This window comes from Muntiacus reevesi, chromosome 2 (assembly GCF_963930625.1).
Source record: "Muntiacus reevesi chromosome 2, mMunRee1.1, whole genome shotgun sequence".
NCBI lineage: Eukaryota > Metazoa > Chordata > Mammalia > Artiodactyla > Cervidae > Muntiacus > Muntiacus reevesi.
In genome coordinates, this window is record NC_089250.1 from 27264477 (window position 1) to 27284405 (window position 19929).

Sequence of the window (19929 nt, forward strand, 5' to 3'; positions counted from 1 at the left end):
GAACTCAAAAGTTAAAAACTCCAGAGGGAGCAGAGTCTTGGGGGGGACCCCGTAAGTTTTGTGAATTTTACTTCCATGAGCCCTACCAGATTCTCACAGTAAAGATTAAAAAAAAACTCCCCTATAATTGCAGCAGGGGGAGGGGAAAAGTAGACATTCAAAAAGACACCAGAACATTCTGCTCTTCTTAAGAAGGCAAACTTAAGAAGGGAAACTCTTTCATCTGAGCCTAACTTGCTGGGAAGTTATCAGAGCCTAAGAAACCTGGGGAAACAGATACACCCAACTTCTGCCCCCTCTAGCCTTATTCTTCTCACCAGAGGAGGGAAAATACTTGTAAAGGTCACAGCCCAGAGGCACAGTCTCACACAAAAAGAGTGATCTTAGACCTATAGAATGCGTCCCCTCCCCACAACACCTCACCGTCACATCAACAGGACTCCTGTATAACAACAATGGGTTACAACGGAAAGAATTGCACAATCTTCAACTTTCTCTAAGAAGAAGTCTGTAAGGAAACCCAAAGACAACAATGGAGACAAAAGCAAGGACATCAGAGGAAATTTTAGCATATGACACTTAGAGCTGCAGCAAACAATAAACATGGCCCAACTCCTCACGATATAAACAAACAAGCTCAAACTAAAGGCCTGTGTACCGTAGTTCTTTCTTACCTAGTACATCATGTTCAGTGTTCAACAAAAAATTATAAAGCACAGTAAAAGACAAAAAAAACCCACACAGTTTGTAAAGATAGAGAAGGCATCATAACCAAACTCAGACATAATGATATAAGCATGGGAATTTAAAGCAACTGCAATTAACATCCTATAGGCTCTAATGGAAGAAAATGACAGTATGCAGGAACAGAGGGGTAATGTAAGCAGAGAGATGGAAATGCTTAAGAAAAAGTAAAAAGGAAACACTAGAAATGAAAAATCCTGTAACAGAAATGAAGAATGCCTACGATGGGCTTATCAGAAGACTGACCATGGCTGAGGAAAGACTCAACTGAGCTTGAAGAAATGTCATGAGAAACTTCCAAAACTGAAAAGCAAATAGAAAAAGAAATTTTAAAAAAACAATATCCAAGAACTGTGAGATAGTTATAAAAAGCATAACAAATCTACAACGAGAATACCAAGTAGGAGGGAAGGGGACAGAGGAATGTCTGAAGTAATAATGGCTGAGAATTTTCAAAAATTAATGACAGGCACAAACCACAGATATAAGAAACTCGGAGAACATGACTTGAGATAAATGCCCCAGAAATCTTCACTTAAGTATATCATGTGCAAAAGGCAGAAATTCAAAAGCAAACAAAATTTTTTTGAAAGAAGCCAGAAGGGAAAAAAATCTTACCTGTAGAGGAGCAAGGATAAGAGATATGTGAGACCTCTTCAGCAACCATACAATCAACAAGAAAGCTGAGTGTGAAAAAACCACCAATCTAGAATTCTGTGTGTATGGAAATCATCTTTCAAAAGTGAAGGAGAAGTAGGCAGATGGCATCTGTTGCCAGTAGACCAGCTTTGGAAGAAATGTTAAGAGTTTGTCAGAGAAAAGGAAAATTATATAGATCAGAAACTCAGATCTGCATAAAGAAAAAAAGAGCATTAGACAATGTTGTTTTAGTTGCTAAGTTGCATCTCTTTGTGACCCTATGGACTGTAGCCCACCAGGCTCCTCTGTCCATGGCATTCCCCAGGCAAGAATACTGGAGTGGATTGCCCTTCCCTTATCCAAGGGATCTTCCCAACCCAGAGATTGAACCCATGTCTCCTGCATTGGCAGGTTGATTCTTTGCCACTGACCACCTGGGAAGCCCCAAGAGAAAGAATGCATGAAGATAAAGTCATTTATTTTTCTTATTCTTAATTAACAGACAATGGTTTCTTCAGAGTAACAGCAGCTACATGTATTTGGTGATTATTTAATGGATAAATGAAATAAATGACAATAATATTTTAAGGGAGGGAATGAAGAATTGGGGATACTCTGTTACAAGGTATTTTCCCTACCCATGACGTGGTATAGTATTTTTTGAAAGTGAACTTGGATTAGTAGTCAATATATATTGCAAACTTTAGGGCACCCTCCGCCTTGCAAAAAAAAAGAAAAAAAAGTTTTAAAAAAGAAGTATAATCAATATGCTAAGAGAAGAGAGGGCTTCCTTTGTGGCTCAGCTGGTAAAGAATTCGCCTGCAATGCAGGGCACCTAGGTTCAATCCCTGGGTTGGGAAGATCCCCTGGAGAAGGGAAAGGCTACCCACTCCAGTATTTTGGCCTGAAGAATACCATGAACTGTCCATGGGGTTGTATGAGGTCCAAAGAGTGAAGTCAAGTGGGCCTTAGGAAGCATCACTACCAACAAAGCTAGTGGAGGTGATGGAATTCCGGTTGAGCTATTTCAAATCCTAAAAGATGATGCTGTGAAAGTGCTGCACTCAATCTGCCAGCAAATTTGGAAAACTCAGCAGTGGCCACAGGACTAGAAAAGGTCAGTTTTCATTCCAATCCCAAAGAAAGGCAATGCCAAAGAATGTTCAAACTACTACACAGTTGCACTTATCTCACACGCTCGCAGAGTAATGCTTAAAATTCTGAAGCCATGCTTCAACAGTACATGAACCATGAACTTCCAGATTTTCAAGCTGAATTCAGAAAAGGCAGAGGAACCAGAGACCAAATTGCCAACATCCATTGGATCACTGAAAGAGAGTTCTGGAAACACATCAATTTCTGCTTTATTGAGTACACCAAAGCCTTTGACTGTGTGGATCGCAACAAACTGGAAAATTCTGAAAGAGATGGGAATAGCAGACCACCTGACCCACCTCTTGAGAAACCTATATGAAGGTCAGGAAGCAACAATTAGAACTGGACATGGAACAACAGACTGTTTCCAAATAGGAAAAGGAGTACGTCAAGGCTGTATGTTGTCATCCTGCTTATTTAACTTCTGTGCAGAGTACATCATGAGAAACGCTGGGCTGGATGAAGCACAAGCTGGAATCAAGATTGCCAGGAGAAATATCAATAACCTCAGATATGCAGATGACACCACCCTTATGGCAGAAAGTGAAGAGGAACTAAAGAGCCTCTTGAAGAAAGTGAAAAATGAGAGTGAAAGAGTTGGCTTAAAACTCAACATTCAGAAAACTAAGATCATGGCATCTGGTCCTATCACTTAATGGTAAATAGATGGGGAAACAATGGAAACTGACAGACTTTATTTTGGGGGCTCCAAAATCACTGCAGATGGTGGCTGCAGCCATGAAATTAAAAGACGCTTGCTCCTTGGAAGAAAAGTTATGGCCAACCTAAACAGCATATTAAAAAGCAGAGACATTACTTTGTCAACAAAGGTCCGTCTGGTCAAGGCTATGGTTTTTCTAGTAGTCATGTATGGATGTGAGAGTTGGAATATAAAGAAAGCTGAGCACCGAAGAACTGATGCTTTTGAACTGTGGTGTTGGAGAAGACTCTTGAGAGTCCCTTGGACTGCAAGGAGATGCAACCAATCCATCCTAAAGGAAATCAGTCCTGAACATTCATTGGAAGGACTGATGCTGAAGCTGAGATTCTAATACTTTGGCCACCTGATACAAAGAGCTGACTCATTGGAAAAGACCCTGATGCTGGGAAAGATTGAACGTGAGAGAAGAAGGGGACAACAGAGGATGAGATGGTTGGATGGACATGAGTTTGAGTGAGCTCCGGGAGTTAGTGAAGGACAGGGAAGCCTGGTGTGCTGCAGTCCATGGGGTCGCAAAGAGTCAGACGCAACTGAGCAACTGACCTGAACTGAAAAGAAGAGAGAAAATGGAGTAACTGAAATGCTGCATTAAAACCAGAAAAGTCAGAAATAGATTGAAAGATAACAGAAGAAACCAAGAACAAGGGCAATGAATAGAAAACAGTAAAAATGAGATAGATATTAATCCAATTACCAGGAATCAATTTAAACATCGTTGGTCTAAATACACCAATTAAAAAACAAGCTTTAAGAGTGAATAAAAAACAAGACTCACCTATATGGTGCATACAAGAAACCCACTTTGAATATAAAGATACACACACATTAAAAGTAAAAAGATGCAGAATAGCCAACACAGCATTGAGTGAGAACAGTTGGAGGATGACAGTAACTTCAAGACTTACTGTAAAACTACAGTAAAAACCAGTGTGGTGCTGGTGAAAGAGCAGATAAATACATGAATGGAACAGAATAGAGAGCCCAGAAATAGACCCAGAGAGTCCACTAGTCTTTGATAAAGAAGCAAACACAATTCCATGGAGAAAAGATAGTATTTTCAACAAACACTGAAATGCTGGCACAATATCCAAATGCAAGAAAAAAATTCTAGACACAGACCTTACACCTTTCACAAAAACTGACTCAAGCCACAGACCAGGAAGAAATCTTTACAAAACATATATCCGAAAAAAGACAGGTATGGAAATATCCAAAGAACTCTTAAAATGCAACATTAAGGAAACAGCCCAATTTTTTAAAGGGCAGAAAGATAATACATACACCACCAAAGATGTACAGTTGGCAAATACTGAAAGGATGCTAAACATCTTATGTCATTGAAAGTGAAAGTGTTAGTAGCTCAGTTGTATCCGACTCTGAGACCCCTTGGATTGTAGCCCCCCAGGCATCTCTCTGTCCATGGGATTTCCCAGGCACGAATACTGGAGTGGGTTGCTGTGCCCTTCTCCAGAGGATCTTCCAGACCCAGGGGTTGAACCCGGGTCTCCTGCATTGCAAGCAGATTCTTTACCACTGAGACACCAAGGAAGCCCATATGTCATTAGGGAAGCCCATATGTCATTAGGGGATTGGAAATTCCAGCAAGATACCATCACATACTTATTAGAATGGCTGCAAATTCAAAACAATAACACCACCAAATTCACCTGGGGAGTGTGTGGAACAACAGGAATTCATTGCTGGTGGAACTGCCGAATGGTACTTTGGAAGACAGTTCAGCAATTTGTTGCAAAACTAAGCACACAATCCTTGCTATTTACCCAGATGAACTGAAAACTTATATCCACACAAAACTTGCACCTGAATGTTCATAATAGTTTTACTCATAACTGCCAAAACTTGGAAGCAACCAAGATGTGCTTCAAAAGGTAAATGGGTAGTCAAACTGTGGAGTATATCCATATGATAGAATATTATTCAGTGGTTTTAATAAAAAGAAATAAGCTAGTATCTAACCACAAAAAAGACATGGAGGAACTTTAAATGCATATTGTCAGTGAAAGAAACTAATCTGAAAAGACTACATACTGTATGCTTTGAGCTGTGTAACACTCTTGAAAAAGCAAAACTGTAAGGATAGTAAACAAGCAAACAAAAAAAAATCAGTGGTTACCAGGGGTTAGGTGGAAGGAAGAATGAATAGTAAGAGCACAGATGATGTTTAGTGCAATAAAACTTTTCTGGATAATACTGATGGTGGATACTTCTGTCAAAACCTATTGAATGTATAACATAAAGAGGGAATCTTAATGTAAACTATGTCATCATTGTTCATTTGCTAAGTCATGTCTGGCTCTTTGCAACCCCATGGACTGTAGCACACCAGGCTTCTCTGTCCTCCATTATCTCCCGGCATTTGCTCAAATTCATGTCCATCAAGTTGGTGATGGTATCTAACCATCTTATCCTCTGCTGCCCCCTCCTCTTTCTGCCTTCAATCTTTCCCAGCATCAGGGTCTTTTCCAGTGAGTCAGCTCTTCACATTAGGTGGCCAAAGTTTTGGAGCTTCAGCATCAGTCCTTCCAATGAATATTCAGGGTAACTATACCCCATGGACTGCAGCCTCCAGGCTCCTCCATCCATGGGATTTTCCAGGCAAGAGTACTGGAGTGGGGTGCCATTGCCTTCTCTGTCAGGGTAACTATAGACTTTAGTTAATAATAATAATGTGTCAATATTGGCTCATCAGTTGTAACAAAAAGTCTGATACTAAGGCAGGGTGTTAATAATAAAATTGTTTGTGGAAGGGGCTATGTGGGAACTCTATTCTCTCCAGTCAATTTTTCTGTAATCCTAAAGTAACTCTAAAAAATATTATTTTCTTAAAAATGAAAAAACCTTTGAACTATATATGATTATTTAATATGAATACACATAAAATATATTGTGTACATCATACACTCAAGATTCTGGTAAAAACTGGCTAACAGTTTCATCTGACCCATAATGAAAGGACTCAGTTGGAATTGGTTTTAATAAGATATCAGATTCATTATGCTATCATTAATTCAATGGAAGAAAGCTGACATAACAGCCAGTTGCAGCGTTTAAATGTAACAGGAATCAAGCATATGAACCAATATTCAAATGTTTCCATGAAAGAAGGAAAGGTACCAAAACTGCTTTGCTATGAAAGGCAAAAAGTAGAAATAATGTTCTATCTTCTTTGGTATCTTTTGACTTCCAGAGTTTTTCATTTTAAAAATTATTGAAGGAACATTATATTCTCATTGTGAAAATGCTAGTCATCACTGAATACCGTAGGTGTTCTTTTTTTCTAGCTAAGTAATTACAAAGATATGAAGTATAATACAAAAAAAAAAAAATACTGGTCCAGGAACTCTCACTGTTTATGGAGCAATTTTGTCCTTTAAATATATGGATCCATAATCATGGATAACATTTATTCCACATACATAAAGTATATATTGTATTTAACTCAGCAAAAACCAAGGAAGAAATGTGTTGAATGTTCTTATGAATTAATTAAAGCCAGCAAAGCTAGAGTTTATTAGTTCTCTTGTAAAACATCAGTAGAGATGGAGAACATACCCTGTTGCTTAAAGTAACCTCTAGATTGTTTGAAAAGTAACAGACATTTATTTGGGCAACAGAGACAATATTCTATTAGGAAAACTAGAGGTTGGGTTTTCCTCTTTCTCAGAGGGGTCGTTCATCTCTCAGTAGAGTGTTGCCTCTATGGAAGGACATTTTTCTCAGTAAAGAGTTTTGTCCAGATAGCTGGACAAATTCAAATTTGGGATAAGACTCTAGAGAATTCTGTACCATTAAGCATGAGACATGAAGGCAGACGCCTACAGGCAGGTGATAGGGATGCTATAGAAACTGGCCATTATTCCTAGAAGATCTGATTTTGAATAGCATTGCTTTCTACTGAGCCTGTCGTCTGGCGTGTTAACCCCCAGAAACATACTCTAAGATACTCTGCTTCTAAAATCTCTACCTTAGAGAATTCAACTGTACTCACTAAACCTACACTTGAAGCCCTGATATGTCCTCTTGGCTTGGGTCACAAACCTAAAGGTAGTCCTAAAATCTCCACGCCATCACCACAGGCTGAACTCACCATGTCTACGCTGTGCAAAGCAAGTTCTGCCTCTATAATTCTGCTGGTCTCCCACCTATTACCAATGTGGCGATCATCCTCTTCTTCCTGCCAAAGATAACTTTCCTTTGGTCAGTTATCAAAGCAGGTAAGTTTCCTTCATAACATGTTTCCCATTCATCTCTTCCCTTCAGCTCTCACAGTCTGAGACTCTCACGATCTCCTATAGAGCTTCTTTGCCTCCAGTTTCTGGTATATCCAATTCCTGAGCACCTATCTTTGTTAGCTTAATCATCCTAAGCATTGCCTGATAAAGTAGTAAGAATAAAAAATACACATTTAATGCTTACTTACATGTGCTGGGCACACTCTGCATATTTTTAAGTTTTTCTCATGAATTCCCTGTGAAATAACTATGACTGTCCCTGTTTTGCAGGTGGGTAAGTTAGGGCTCAGAGAGGTTCACTAATTTAGCCAAGGTTGCATAGTTAGTATGTGGCAGTTAAAAATCACACCCTCTTAACTCCAGAGCCTAAGCACTTAGACACACCTTCCTCTATCTAGCTCTTGTTCCTTCCTCCCCCACCTGCTCAAACATGGTCTTTTTAACACTTACAGAATAAAGTTCTTGACTTGGTATTCATCATCTGCCACACAGTTTGATTTATCAACTTAAAAAAAAAAAGTGTTTTCACCTCACCTTCTCTTTCACCTCCTCTTCAGCAAAATTGGTGCCCCCTGTCATGTTATGTAATTTGTCTTTTATGCATACATCACATCTCCCAAATTAGACGTCTTTGCCCACCCTTGCACATCAAAGGCACTAAGTGACTATGACTGATAACCAGAGTGTAAAAATGTACTGGAAATTCTCATTTGATCCTTCCTGAAACCCTCTAACCCAGGTATTGCTTTCATCAGCACTCTAGAGATGGGGGGGGGAAAAAAAAAATGAGCCCTCCAAAGCTAAGTGATTTGCTAAGAAGGCAATGCTCTCGACATTTTCTCTCTGTAAACATCTCGTGTGTGCCAGGTACAAGCAAGAGGAGAGAGAGGAAGAGATAGGACCACGAAGATACAGTCCCTTGTCTTCAGATGCTGACATTTTGATGGGAAGAAGCAGAAAACAGTTATTCCCAACTCTGACGCAATTCCCAGTCTAAGGACCACGGACTCCTCTAGAAACAGTGGTTTCTACTATGTTAAAGAATATCACCTAGTATTTCCTTCTCATTTTACAGATGATGATGATATTACTTCCCCAAGATAAGACAGAGGTAAAAGTGGACCAGACTTTTCTTTTAGTCCAATTATCTCAACTGAACACAAGATTGTAAAATAATCAACTAAATGAAATAATCAACAACATCTGTATACAGGCAACACCGGCAATCTGTGAGGGCAGGGGGAAAGTTTCCAATGAGTTCCGCGGTCTGAGCCTCAATGTGTAGGCTTGTCGGCATCAAGAGTTACCCTCCACCTCACAGGAAGAGAAAACGAGGCTCAGAATCGAATGACAGTCAGTCCCGGAAAGTGTCAGGAACTGACCACAAAAAGACACATCTACTTCCCGACGCTGGAACACTTAACCGGAGGAGCCTAGGACTTCACCGACCGGGAGTTCCCCTGCCCCCAACAAAGAGGGCGCCGGTCACGTGAGCCGATCTGATTGCTAAACGCAAGGGTCACCTTCTCCCCGCCTCCTTGAGGTCGTTTCCGCCCAGAGTTCTGAAGTAGCCAATCAGTACAGGCCCGAGAAGGCGTGCGTCTGACGTCAGAAGCTGGGGCGGAGAAGAGTTGGAATTTTGGCGGGTCCGGCTGTGCAGAGTAAAGGGGTGAGGAGCCGGGTAAGAAGCGAGTCTGCGGGTGTTGTGGGGTAGGTTGAGGGGCTTCCGAAGGCGTCTGTGTGAGGGTTTAATGAGCTCCGAGGGCGAGAGGCGCGGAGCTCGGGGGCCCTCAGGAGGGTGAGACTGGAACTAGGCAAACGCGGAGGTGGCTTGGGCCGATTGCCGGGCTGACGCGGGGCCGGGCGGCCGGGAGGGCCTTGGGTGCGGAGCCGTGGACCGTTTCGGAGCTGGGAAATGGCGGGTAGTTCCGAAAGGCGCCGAGAGGTGCCAGGCGTTCGGCCGTCCAAGGTGTGTAAGGGTCCATTTTTTTTCTCTTTAAAGGTAACCGTTTAAAACGTTTGCTAAATACATGCCCTTTGGACTTTCTCTTTTATAAATTTATGCTTAAGTTTATGATTTGCTAATAGGGGTGCAAGGCTCCCATCACATCTACTTTCGTGTTATCCAGTTTAAAGTGGGTGAAAAAGTGAAAGTGAAGTCGCTCAGTCGTGTCCGATTCTTTGCGACCCCATGGACTGTAGCCTACCAGGTTCCTCCATCCATGGGATTTTCCAGGCAAGAGTACTGGAGTGGGTTGCCATTTTCTTCTCCAGGAGATCATCCCGACCCAGGGATTGAACCCTGGTTTTCCGCATTGTAGGCGGGCGCATTACCGTCTGAGCCACCAGGAAACAGATAACAAACAGGTACACCATAGTGGAATGTGCGATCAAGTTGTGAAAGCGATGAGGTGAGAGAGTTCCAGGGGCCTGGTCAGATAGAGTGGTCTGGAAAGGCTTAGAAAAACTGGTAGTTAAGCAGAGACTGAGGAAAGAGGAGGAGATAGGGGAGAGCTTTCCAAAGAGGCCTGAAAGTACTTGTGTGTTCAAGAAGTTCAAAGCAGGCTAGTCTGGATGAAGCATTATTGCGGGGTTGGGGTTGGGTGGAGTGGTTGTAGAAAAAATGGGGAAGTGAAAGTAGGCAGGAGAGCAAGTAGGCTTTGTAAATTTTGTTCTAAGGGCAATGGAAAACTAATTAGAATTTTATTAAGGAAATATTGTAATCTGGCTTATGTTCTTAAGAGATTGCAGTTATTGCTGAGGAAAGAAAAGATTACTGTAGTGTTTTCACAGAAGATAAATTTCAGCGGAACAGAGGATAAATTTCAGAGGGACAGAGAATCTAATACAGTATTCCAGGCAAAAGATTGATAGTGACTTGGACTAGGTTTTTGGAGAGAAGTCGAAGATTTTCGACTGAAAGAGTTGAAAACCACTGAGTGACTGAGCAGGAGGTCTGTACTGGCAATCAGGGAACGGTGTTGAAATTAATCTTTCCCCAGTAGGGTACTCTGAGGTATACACTGAGTTCCAGATACTGAACAAGGCTCCCACGGGATGTGATCCTATGCCTCTGAGGTTTCTCCCACGTCCTCGCACTCCTTTCAACCTTCACTCCCTCCATTCCATCTTCCGCCAGGACCAGCGCTCCTTAAGATATCAGTACTCTCATGATTTTCCCACCTGACTCCTTAGGTTAGAGTCTTCCCAGATGGCTCACTGGTAACAGAATCCACCTGCCCGTGCTGGAGACGTGGGTTTGATCCCGGGGTGGGTAAGATCCCCTGGAGAAGGTCATGGCAACCCATTCCAGTATTCTTGCCTGGAGAACCCCATGGATAGAGGAGCCTGGTGGGCTGCAGTCCATGGGGTCGCAAGAAGTCAGACAGGACTGAGCACAGCACAGAAGATATTAGCAGTATATTGAAGAAAGAACCCTTAGCATCTGTCAGATGGTCCTAGATGATTGGGGGGGCGGTGGGTAGGTCAGAGGTGGGTTGGTTATAGAAATGACCAAGACAGTTTGCCCATATCCAACCCTCAGGAACCTTACAGTCTTTCAGGTTCCCCAGTTGACAGCACAGTGCCAGATACATGATGGATTGTGGGAATGTCTGGTGAATAAATGAAAAGAAAGCACCGTAATTAATCCTTGACATCGAACTTACCAAGATCATATATATTATAGAGCACTTAGAAGTTAAACAGTAGCCTAGAAAATTTACACTTTTGTAGTTTTAAAAATCATTTTAAATGAAAAAAGGAAAGTGCACAGGATAATATAAAGTTATCCTACTTAGCTATGCCAGCTATTCCTCTGAGCTTCATAATGCATGTTCACAGTTTGTCTCATCTGTGTAATCTACTGTCTAATCTACAAAACAACTCTGTACCTCAACGAAATTTGCCTAACAGTAGCTTGCAGACAAGACACAGGGACTGTATCCACACAAGGAGGGAGAGAAAGTTGGTTGGCTGGGGTTAGAAATGGCCAGGTCCTGGATTAATTCTGAGCTTAAGCTCCTACAATTTGTAGGATGCTGGATTTGTTGGATATGTAATGTGAGAGAGAACAATTGAGAGTGATTTTTCCTATGTTGATTCCACACAGCCAAGGTTCTGCATTGCTGCCATCTCCTGGTCACTTGATACTCCCTCAGTTTTCCATCATCACTGTTCACTTGACAGCATGGATGGTGAGTCCTGGCAGTTTTCTCAATTGCCCTTTGTTTCATGAAAAATCAATCTTTTGTCCATGGGCTTGTTGTTTCTTATCTATCTCTCTCTCTTAGTCACTAAGTCGTGTTCAGCTCTTTTTGCTGCCCTGTAGACTGTAGCCTGCCAAGCTCTTCTTTCCATGGGATTTCTGAGGCAAGAATACTGGAGTGGGTTGCCATTTCCTTCTTTAGTTGTTACTTATATCACTTATAAAATAGTGAAAATAGTTACCTTACCCTCACCATTGTCTGAGTAGTTCAATAGAAATCTCACTTCAGTCAGTGAATGTTATTTGTTTTAACCAGGTGCAGTTTCTGTTCCTAATAACATTGGTTGTCTTTTATAGTAAAGATGGTTGGCATATACTTACTATGTGCCATGCACTGCTCCAAGATCTTATGCATACAGTTGGCCTTCCATATCTGACGGTTGCCCATCTGCAGATTCAACCAACTGCTCACATATAGAGAATATTTGAGGGGAAAAAAATTCCAGAAAGTTCCAAAAAGCTAAACTTGAGTCTGCTAAGCTCTGGCAACTATTTACATAGCATTTACATTGCACTGGGTATTATAAGTCATCTAAAGGTTATTTAAAGTGTACAGGAGGATATGCATAGCTTGTATGCAAAAAATATATATGCCATTTTATTAATATATCAGGGATTTGAACATCTGTAGATTTTGGTATCCATGTTACCTTAAAATATTTATATAAATTATTTCACACTGTACGTGTTACTCCTCTCCTGGTTTCATTCAACATTGTATGTAAGATTGATCCAAATCAAAATATAGTTTATTTCTTTCAATTTCTGTATTTCTTTCAATTACAATGCATAGTAAGATTGAATCGCATTTTAATAATCCATTTTCCAGTAAAAGGCATATGGGTTAGTTCCAATCTTTTCCCACTATAAACTATGCTGCAATTATGTTGTTTTGTTTTGTTTTGGCACATGTGTGAGCGTTTCTCCCTACCACCTCACCAACATCTGAGGCATCATCCAAGATTTTTTAACTAATCTGATGGATGATTTTAAAAGGTAGCTCACTATTTTAATTGCATTTCCAGGATTACTAGAGGTAGAGAACTGTTGGTTTGTTTATTGGCCAGTTGGATTTCTTCATTCTTGATTTATCTGCTTCTTTTATTTGCTCGTTTTTACCTCCCCACAATTTGGGCATGGTTCCTTTATAAAATCAGAGGCATTTAAAGCATAAGCATTAAGGATACATGATACATTCCCTCACTGAAAAGATGGGGGCTGAAATCTAGAGAAATTAAGGGTCTGTTCAGGATCACATGATGAAACAGGTCAGCACAGGAGCCTGGGTTAGGATCGAGACCTCTAGATCAGCAAACCAATACCCTTTTTACCACTCTACGCTCCTTGACCTCAGAAGGAAATGAGCTAGTGGCCAACTCAGGGTCTAGAATCTGATGAAAGAACCTAAAGCTTAAAGTCAGAGATTACATAATAATTAATCTGAATTGCTTAGTTAGCAATGACTCGAAGACTTCAGGGTGTAGCAGGAGAGAAGAGGCTACTTGGCTACCCAGGCTCAAAGTGAGATAACTGCATACCCAAAATGGAGCCAAAAGGCCCTCCTCTCTCCCCCATTCCAAGCTGTTACAGAGAGCACACCCTGGAAGAGGCCTGTGCCCACACCACTGGGAACCTTGGATGAGAAAGGCTGCCTAGTGGCTCCACACTCTTGGACTTGAATCCATCTTTTCATGAGAGAACCAGGGCTGATCCCTCTTCACTGTTTACTAGGTAAATATTTTGCACATATCCCTGCAAAATGAACAAAATTTAGAAGTAGTATAAGAATTTGTCAGAGCTAGACTAAAACTACTTCAACGTATTTCAGTGTCAAAGTTGAACTCTGAAGTGAGGCTGCCTGGGTTCAAATTCCTGCTCTTGACAGTTTCACCTGTGACAAGTCATCAAACATCTGTCTTCCTATCTATTTTGCTCTAAGGATTAAAATCAATTAATACAGTCGTCTCTGGTATCCACAGGGCACATATTCCAGGTACCTGCATGGATACCAAAATCCAGATGCTCCAGTCCCTGATATGTTAATAAAATGGCATATATTTTTTGCATACAAGCTACACATATCCTGTACACTTTAAATAATCTCTAGATGACTTATAATACCCAGTGCAGTGTAAATGCTATGTGAATAGTTGCCAGATATGTTAATGAATATGTATTTATGTAAAAAGTATGGAGAATGGCCTTGAGTGATACATCAAAATTATGACAGTGATTATACTGGGGCCTGGTGGCTATGGTAAGGAGTTGGGATAAGATGTGACATAATAAACTACTAACATAAAAGCCAACAGCAAACTTGATAAAAGGTTGTGTATGTGTTAAGTTACTTCAGTCATGTCTGACTCTTTGCGACCCTATGGACTGTTGCCCACCAGGCTCCTCTGTCCATGGGATTCTCCAGGCAAGAATACTGGCGTGGTTGCCCTTTCCTTCTGTAATAAAAAGTTAATAGCTAATTCTGGTTGATGGGATATGAGTACATTTAATGTAATGCTTTGTAACTTTCTGTAGTTTTTAAAAATTGCTCAAACAATTAAAAGTGGGGGAATATATACACCTAGGAACTAAATGTATACTTGGCAAGATTTTCAATTATTCCATTGTGGATTGAATTTCATATGCAGGAAGTCATCTGATTAACTTAAGTAGTGTAGATAAAGAGATCTAGCCAAGTGGCTGGCCCACTGAGATAACTAAGTAGATACTGGCCCCTACTTTCTTAGCCTAGTTCCAAGAAGCACTTGGGGAGAAGAAAGGTAGAAACAAGAACAATAGTTACATGTACCAGGCAAAATAGTGAATCTGCAGTCATTTTAACTGCATTATGAATGTTGACTGTTTTAACTCTGCTTGTCAATGGCTGTTTTTCACAGATAGGCTTCCTTTCTTTCCTTTTTCTTCTTTTTCCCATAGGAGAGGAAGATGATTTGTCTCTGCTGACTGCATTGCTGGAGGAGAATGAGTCGGCCTTGGATTGTAATTCAGAAGAGAGTCAGCCCTTGACCCAGGAAGATGGTGAACCTGACTCATTTGATGAGCTCTTTGACGCTGATGGTGATGGTGAATCTTACACAGAGGAGACTGATGAGGGAGAAGTGGAAAGGGCTGAAAACCAAAAGGAGAATTTGGCCACTCTCTTTGGAGACATGGGAGATTTAACAGATGAGGAAGAAGCTCCTACATCACAGTCAACTAAAGAGAGGGTCGTCCCGGCTCCTGCTCCCAGTCAAGGGAAAACTAATCAGGAGTTGCAAGGTGCCCTAACCACTTGCTTTCTCTAATTTCTTTATGATAGACCAGATGAAGACTACCCATCTGACAGCTTTCTCCACAACAGCTGCTGAGTCAGAGATCGAGATAAATGACTTTGCAAAGAAAATTGTAGAAGTTAGTGGAGCAAGCATTTAAAGCCAGCGTTTGAGAGCGCAGCGGTCCCCCTGATATCAGGGTCAGCCAGCTATAATTGAGCCTTTGCAAAATGGTTGTAACATTTCTCACACTTATTATAGAAAAATAATACTTTGGGGTTTAGCAAAGGGAGCCAAGGGACAAGACTGCAAAGCCACCTCATACTCTGAGCAGAAGACCATTTCTGAACAGATCCATCTAGGAGTGGCTTTTTCTTTCTTTCCTTTTTTTTTTTTTTTTTAGTGTTACAGATTTTTTTTCCTGTTTTTATCATCTCACAAAAAAGCAGTATGGCAAGTTTTTTAGTTCATTGTTTCAGGAGCATTGGAGCATGTAAGTGACTTCTTCCAGGTCATTCATGCTAATCTGTGTGATTAGGATTCCAGGTAGATTTTGGCTACAGAATTTCTATTTTAATCCCAACAGAAGATCCAGATACTTATAAACATCAACTATAAAACGTTTATATGTATTAGTAAGTTTTATGAAGTAGTTGTTTATTCGCTATAGTGTCCAACTCTTTTGAGACCCCATGGACTATAGCCCACCAGGCTCCTGTGTCCATGGGATTTCCTAGGCAGGAATATTGGAGTAGGTTGCCATTTTCTTATTCCTGACATCTCTCTGATACGTATTTTTTTAACTTACATATATATTTTTAATTGAAATATAGTTTATTTACAGTGTTATTAGTTTGAGGTATATAGCATAATGATTTGATATTTTTATAGATTATATTCCATTTAAAGTTATTACTGAATAGTGGCTTATTCTCTGTGCTGTACATTATATCCCTGTATCTTATTTGTTTTGTTTTAAATATGGAAAGCTTCACAAATTTGCATGTCATCCTTGCTTAGGGGCCATAATCATGTCTTGACTCTTAAGAACTTGTCAACCATGGCCATGGATCTAACTGTCAGCAGTACAAATTCATAATCATCTTTGGTATTAGAGATCTGTTTACTGGAAATGCCATGTTTACTTCTCTAAAGGAAACTATTTAAAGTGCAAAAGTTAACTGTGAGTTCTCAGTGTGTGATTCTGTTGTGGGTCTCAAGTTTTGGAGGTGATGGATAGACATCAAAAATCATTTCAGCACTTTCATTATGTATGATATTTCATCTGGTCTGGTTTTTAAATCAATATATTTTTTCCCCTAGATGAATTAAGGAAGTTGCAAGAGCAAATGAAGTCCTTACAAGAACAGCTGAAACTAGCGACAATTAAACAGCCTGCAAGTCCAACCCTTTCACGTAAAACCCCAGGTAATCAAACTAATTCTAGGGATAGTATGCATTTCTGTTACAAAGAAATCATAACATCACTTCTGTATCCTACTCCTGGTAAAACAGTTTTTGAACCCCTTTCTAAATTTTCTTTACTAATTTCTTTTAATCAAGTAGATAAGTCTCCACGTCCCCCTCTTAAGGAGAAGAAAGTTCAGAAAATTCAGGAGTCATTGTGCTTTGCTGCGGAGCTTGACATCCCTACTCTACCAAAACCCAAGCGAGTGGCTCGGACACCAAAGGTCTCATCTGCAGGTATAGTACTCATGGCCCCTAGCTTCTCACTGCCTGGGCTCTGTTTACCATGTATTTTGGCATTGTTATGTATGGGTGTGTGTGTTGGTCCATCTTACCTGCCCATTGAGAAAAGTAAGTTTCCTGGAAACGGGAACCACATTCTATATTTCATAATCTTTGTGTACATCTCAAAGTGCTTAGAAAATACTGGGGTAGAGAATAAGTATTTAAATGCTTAGTGGATTTATTATTTTTTTTGGTTCTATAGTCCTGAAGTTGAATTATAGTGAAATATAACCACTGGGTTGAGTTATTATGCTAAAAGCTAAAGATTTACTCTTCAGGCTGTGAGACTGAGGCACAGTGATCTCTTTAATAAAATGGTCAAGTTTTATTTGAAGCCAGAGGGTTCATTCTTATGAAAAGTCATCTTTGCCAGGAAGATAGAGTGGTACTCAAATAAAATCCTATTTCAGTACATACATACATACACACAAAATAAAATGTAAAGGATTTATAAGCTCTGTGTATTGGTTTTGTTGTACTATTTTTTGCCCAAAGTAATTACTCTTCAGAAGATCTAAGAGAAAATGACCTGGAGATAACTTGGCTTAGAGTAAGCAGCGTTTTATTGATCACACATGTTCAAAAAGGCCCTTTTTGGCTATCATTGGCATATGACACAGCAATACAGAATGGCTGTAGCATCTGTGTGTTCATATTTATTTGACAACAGATGATATAGTCCATGTATCCTCTTACTAATGGTGTTTATTCCGTTAGGACCTCTGATATTACTAAGGTATTTTATTAGGCAGTGTCCAAAGTTGAATTTTGAGGTGTTGAGATAAGGGCATGGTTTCTGGTGATTCTAAAAGTTCTAGGGTTACCCTGGCCCCTGCCTTGGGAGCAGTGATCCAAAGTCACTTTGAAAGTAAATACCAATCTTATTTGAGAGAGAGTTATACTTATTAAGGAGAATACCCAAGCTTTCTGACCCTCAGGAACATTATCAAACGCTTATAAAATATGAGAAGAACCAGATCTGAATATCCTGGGTCGCTTAACACTCCTGCCACCCCATCCCCACCACCCCCCCCACACACACAAGTAAAATGAAATGAATTGAAATGAAACAAGAAAACAAAGGGAAGCTAACTTTGGATGTCTTTCAGGTAGAGTTTGACCTGTGCACAAATCTCCACTAATTACTGATTTCAGAAGGAGGGCTCTTGGTCCCTTATGAAATCTACCACAGTGCTCTGTATATGGTGAATATTCAAGTAACTGCACAGAAAAAGTGTTTTAGAGTAGAACTGATGCAGCCACTAGCCACTGGTAGCTAATTAGGTTACAGATTAGCATTCATTTCCTTAGACACACTGGTCAGTTTCAGGTGGTCAGTGTCTGCCGGTGGCCACTACATGGACAACAGTGCTATAAAACATTTCCATACACAGGAAGTTCTGAACTACACCGCAGAGGTTTGGGGGTAGTACAGAAATGATCCTGTGGGCTTCCATTACTCTCTCAAGATTTGACGTGTTGATTAAAAAAGAAACAGTTCTAATAAAAAATGTTTCATTATCAGTGTGGTTTTTCTTTTTAATTTTTATATTTTCTAGAGCCCCAATGTTCATCTTTGAAGATGACAAGTGTACTCTCCCAACCACTCCGAACAACTCCTGGGAACAAGCCTGGTGGGATGACTAGGGATCAGAGTGCAGGGACACCCAGGGGCTCAGGGGAAATGGCTCAGGAAGTCTCCGTGGAAGCCTTCTCCGGCCTGAGGCTCAGGTCAGTAATTTTAACAGCCCTCTCTTTCACTCTGCTCATAGGCCCCACAAGATGCCTCTTCCTCCTTCCTAGGGACTGAGCCTCCCAGAGTTAGTGTGTTTGTACCGCCGAGTCACATGAAACGTATAGCTCTTGTACTTGACCGTACGAGGCCTTTGGCACTGTTTGACTCAGTGTGTTTACATATGAATAAAGAAAGTTTTCTGTTGTTTGTGTAGAGAATAAAAGATACATGTTCTTAAAAGTGAAATCAATAAATAATAAGTGCTGTATTTAACCAGAAACTAGGAGGAATAGTGGTAGAGACTATTCTTAAATACCTAAAGGAATATACAGTTTAACTAGGATAGTAGTATCTTATAATTAATGTTACTAGAAATAACTCTGCTCTTTTGTATTGTTATGTGGAGAAATTAAGGTATTCAGGCAAAATATAAATGGGGAGTGGGAGAGAGGCTCGAGAGAGGATGTACATACACTTACAGCTGATTCACATTGTATAGCGAAAACTAACACAACATTGTAAAGCAATTATCCTCCAATTTGTAAAAACTAAAAATAGAAATACATCCCAGGATCAGTTCAGGGAAAACCTGGACTTCTAAGTCTTCTGTGTCTACTGCTTTGCACCTCTGTTATTACTGCTCTTGAAGCCCTGGGCAGAGAGAACATCCTTACTGAAACCAGATTGCCTTTAATACTGTCTGAGTAGCCAAGTGCAACCCCTCTAGAACACCTGAACCTTGTCAACCTAAACTGAAACTGCTAAGCTTTTAAATTGTATTTTATTGAGCAAGGGAAGAACAAGTGACTGCTGACATGCAGTAGACGTTTATTGTAATAACTCCATGCTCTTCAAAATTTGGGGGGGAATCAATATTTTAATTACATTTGAGACACAGTCAGAGGAATAGAATATAGTAAAAAACTCACTGAGGGAACTTTAGGCTTCTTTTTCAACGTAAATGTGGCCCTCCTGAGATAATACTGCCTTTCCCAGTGGAAACACCCTAGAGATAATAAAGGTGTTGTTGATACAAGTATTGCTATACATTTGAATTAAATGGAAGTAGATGAAGTTGAAACTAGTCAGCCAAAGCTTCTGTGGAGCCTACAAATTTAGGGGGTTGCAGAGTTGTTTGAGTCTCTCTCATGATTGTTCTACCTGAACCTCAGAACCTGAAGATGCTCTATAGTAACCTGTTAACTCAGAAATCAAACAAGGAAAGGATTTTCCACTTATGTCAGTGTTTCCCTCCTGAATGTTCTTTGTTGTTGAGTTAGCCCTTGGAGTTTCTGTTCTAGAAAACTTCTGAAAGAGTCAAAAAGCTTGTTTTCTCCTGACTGCTTTCTCTCGTCCTAGAATATGTTATATGATCCAACATGAAACAGATTTTA

At 40.3% G+C, this 19929-nt stretch overlaps 1 protein-coding gene across 5 annotated transcripts in view; it reads left to right on the forward strand.

Moving 5' to 3' along the window:
* The first annotated feature begins 9134 nt into the window (after positions 1-9134).
* MCM10 (minichromosome maintenance 10 replication initiation factor) overlaps positions 9135-19929 on the forward strand; it is a 39181-nt gene continuing 28386 nt past the window's right edge. Inside the window, exons 1-6 of one of the 5 annotated variants that reach the window (XM_065921119.1) lie at positions 9135-9193; positions 11624-11708; positions 14714-15055; positions 16372-16476; positions 16612-16752; positions 18360-18531. In XM_065921119.1, coding sequence (XP_065777191.1) covers positions 11702-11708; positions 14714-15055; positions 16372-16476; positions 16612-16752; positions 18360-18531 — 767 coding nt within the window. In that variant the 5' untranslated portion in view covers positions 9135-9193; positions 11624-11701. Of the gene's footprint in view, positions 9223-9378; positions 9482-11623; positions 11709-14713; positions 15056-16371; positions 16477-16611; positions 16753-18359; positions 18532-19929 lie in introns of those variants that run through there. The other 4 variants (XM_065921118.1, XM_065921116.1, XM_065921115.1 and 1 more) reach the window with 4 other exon arrangements.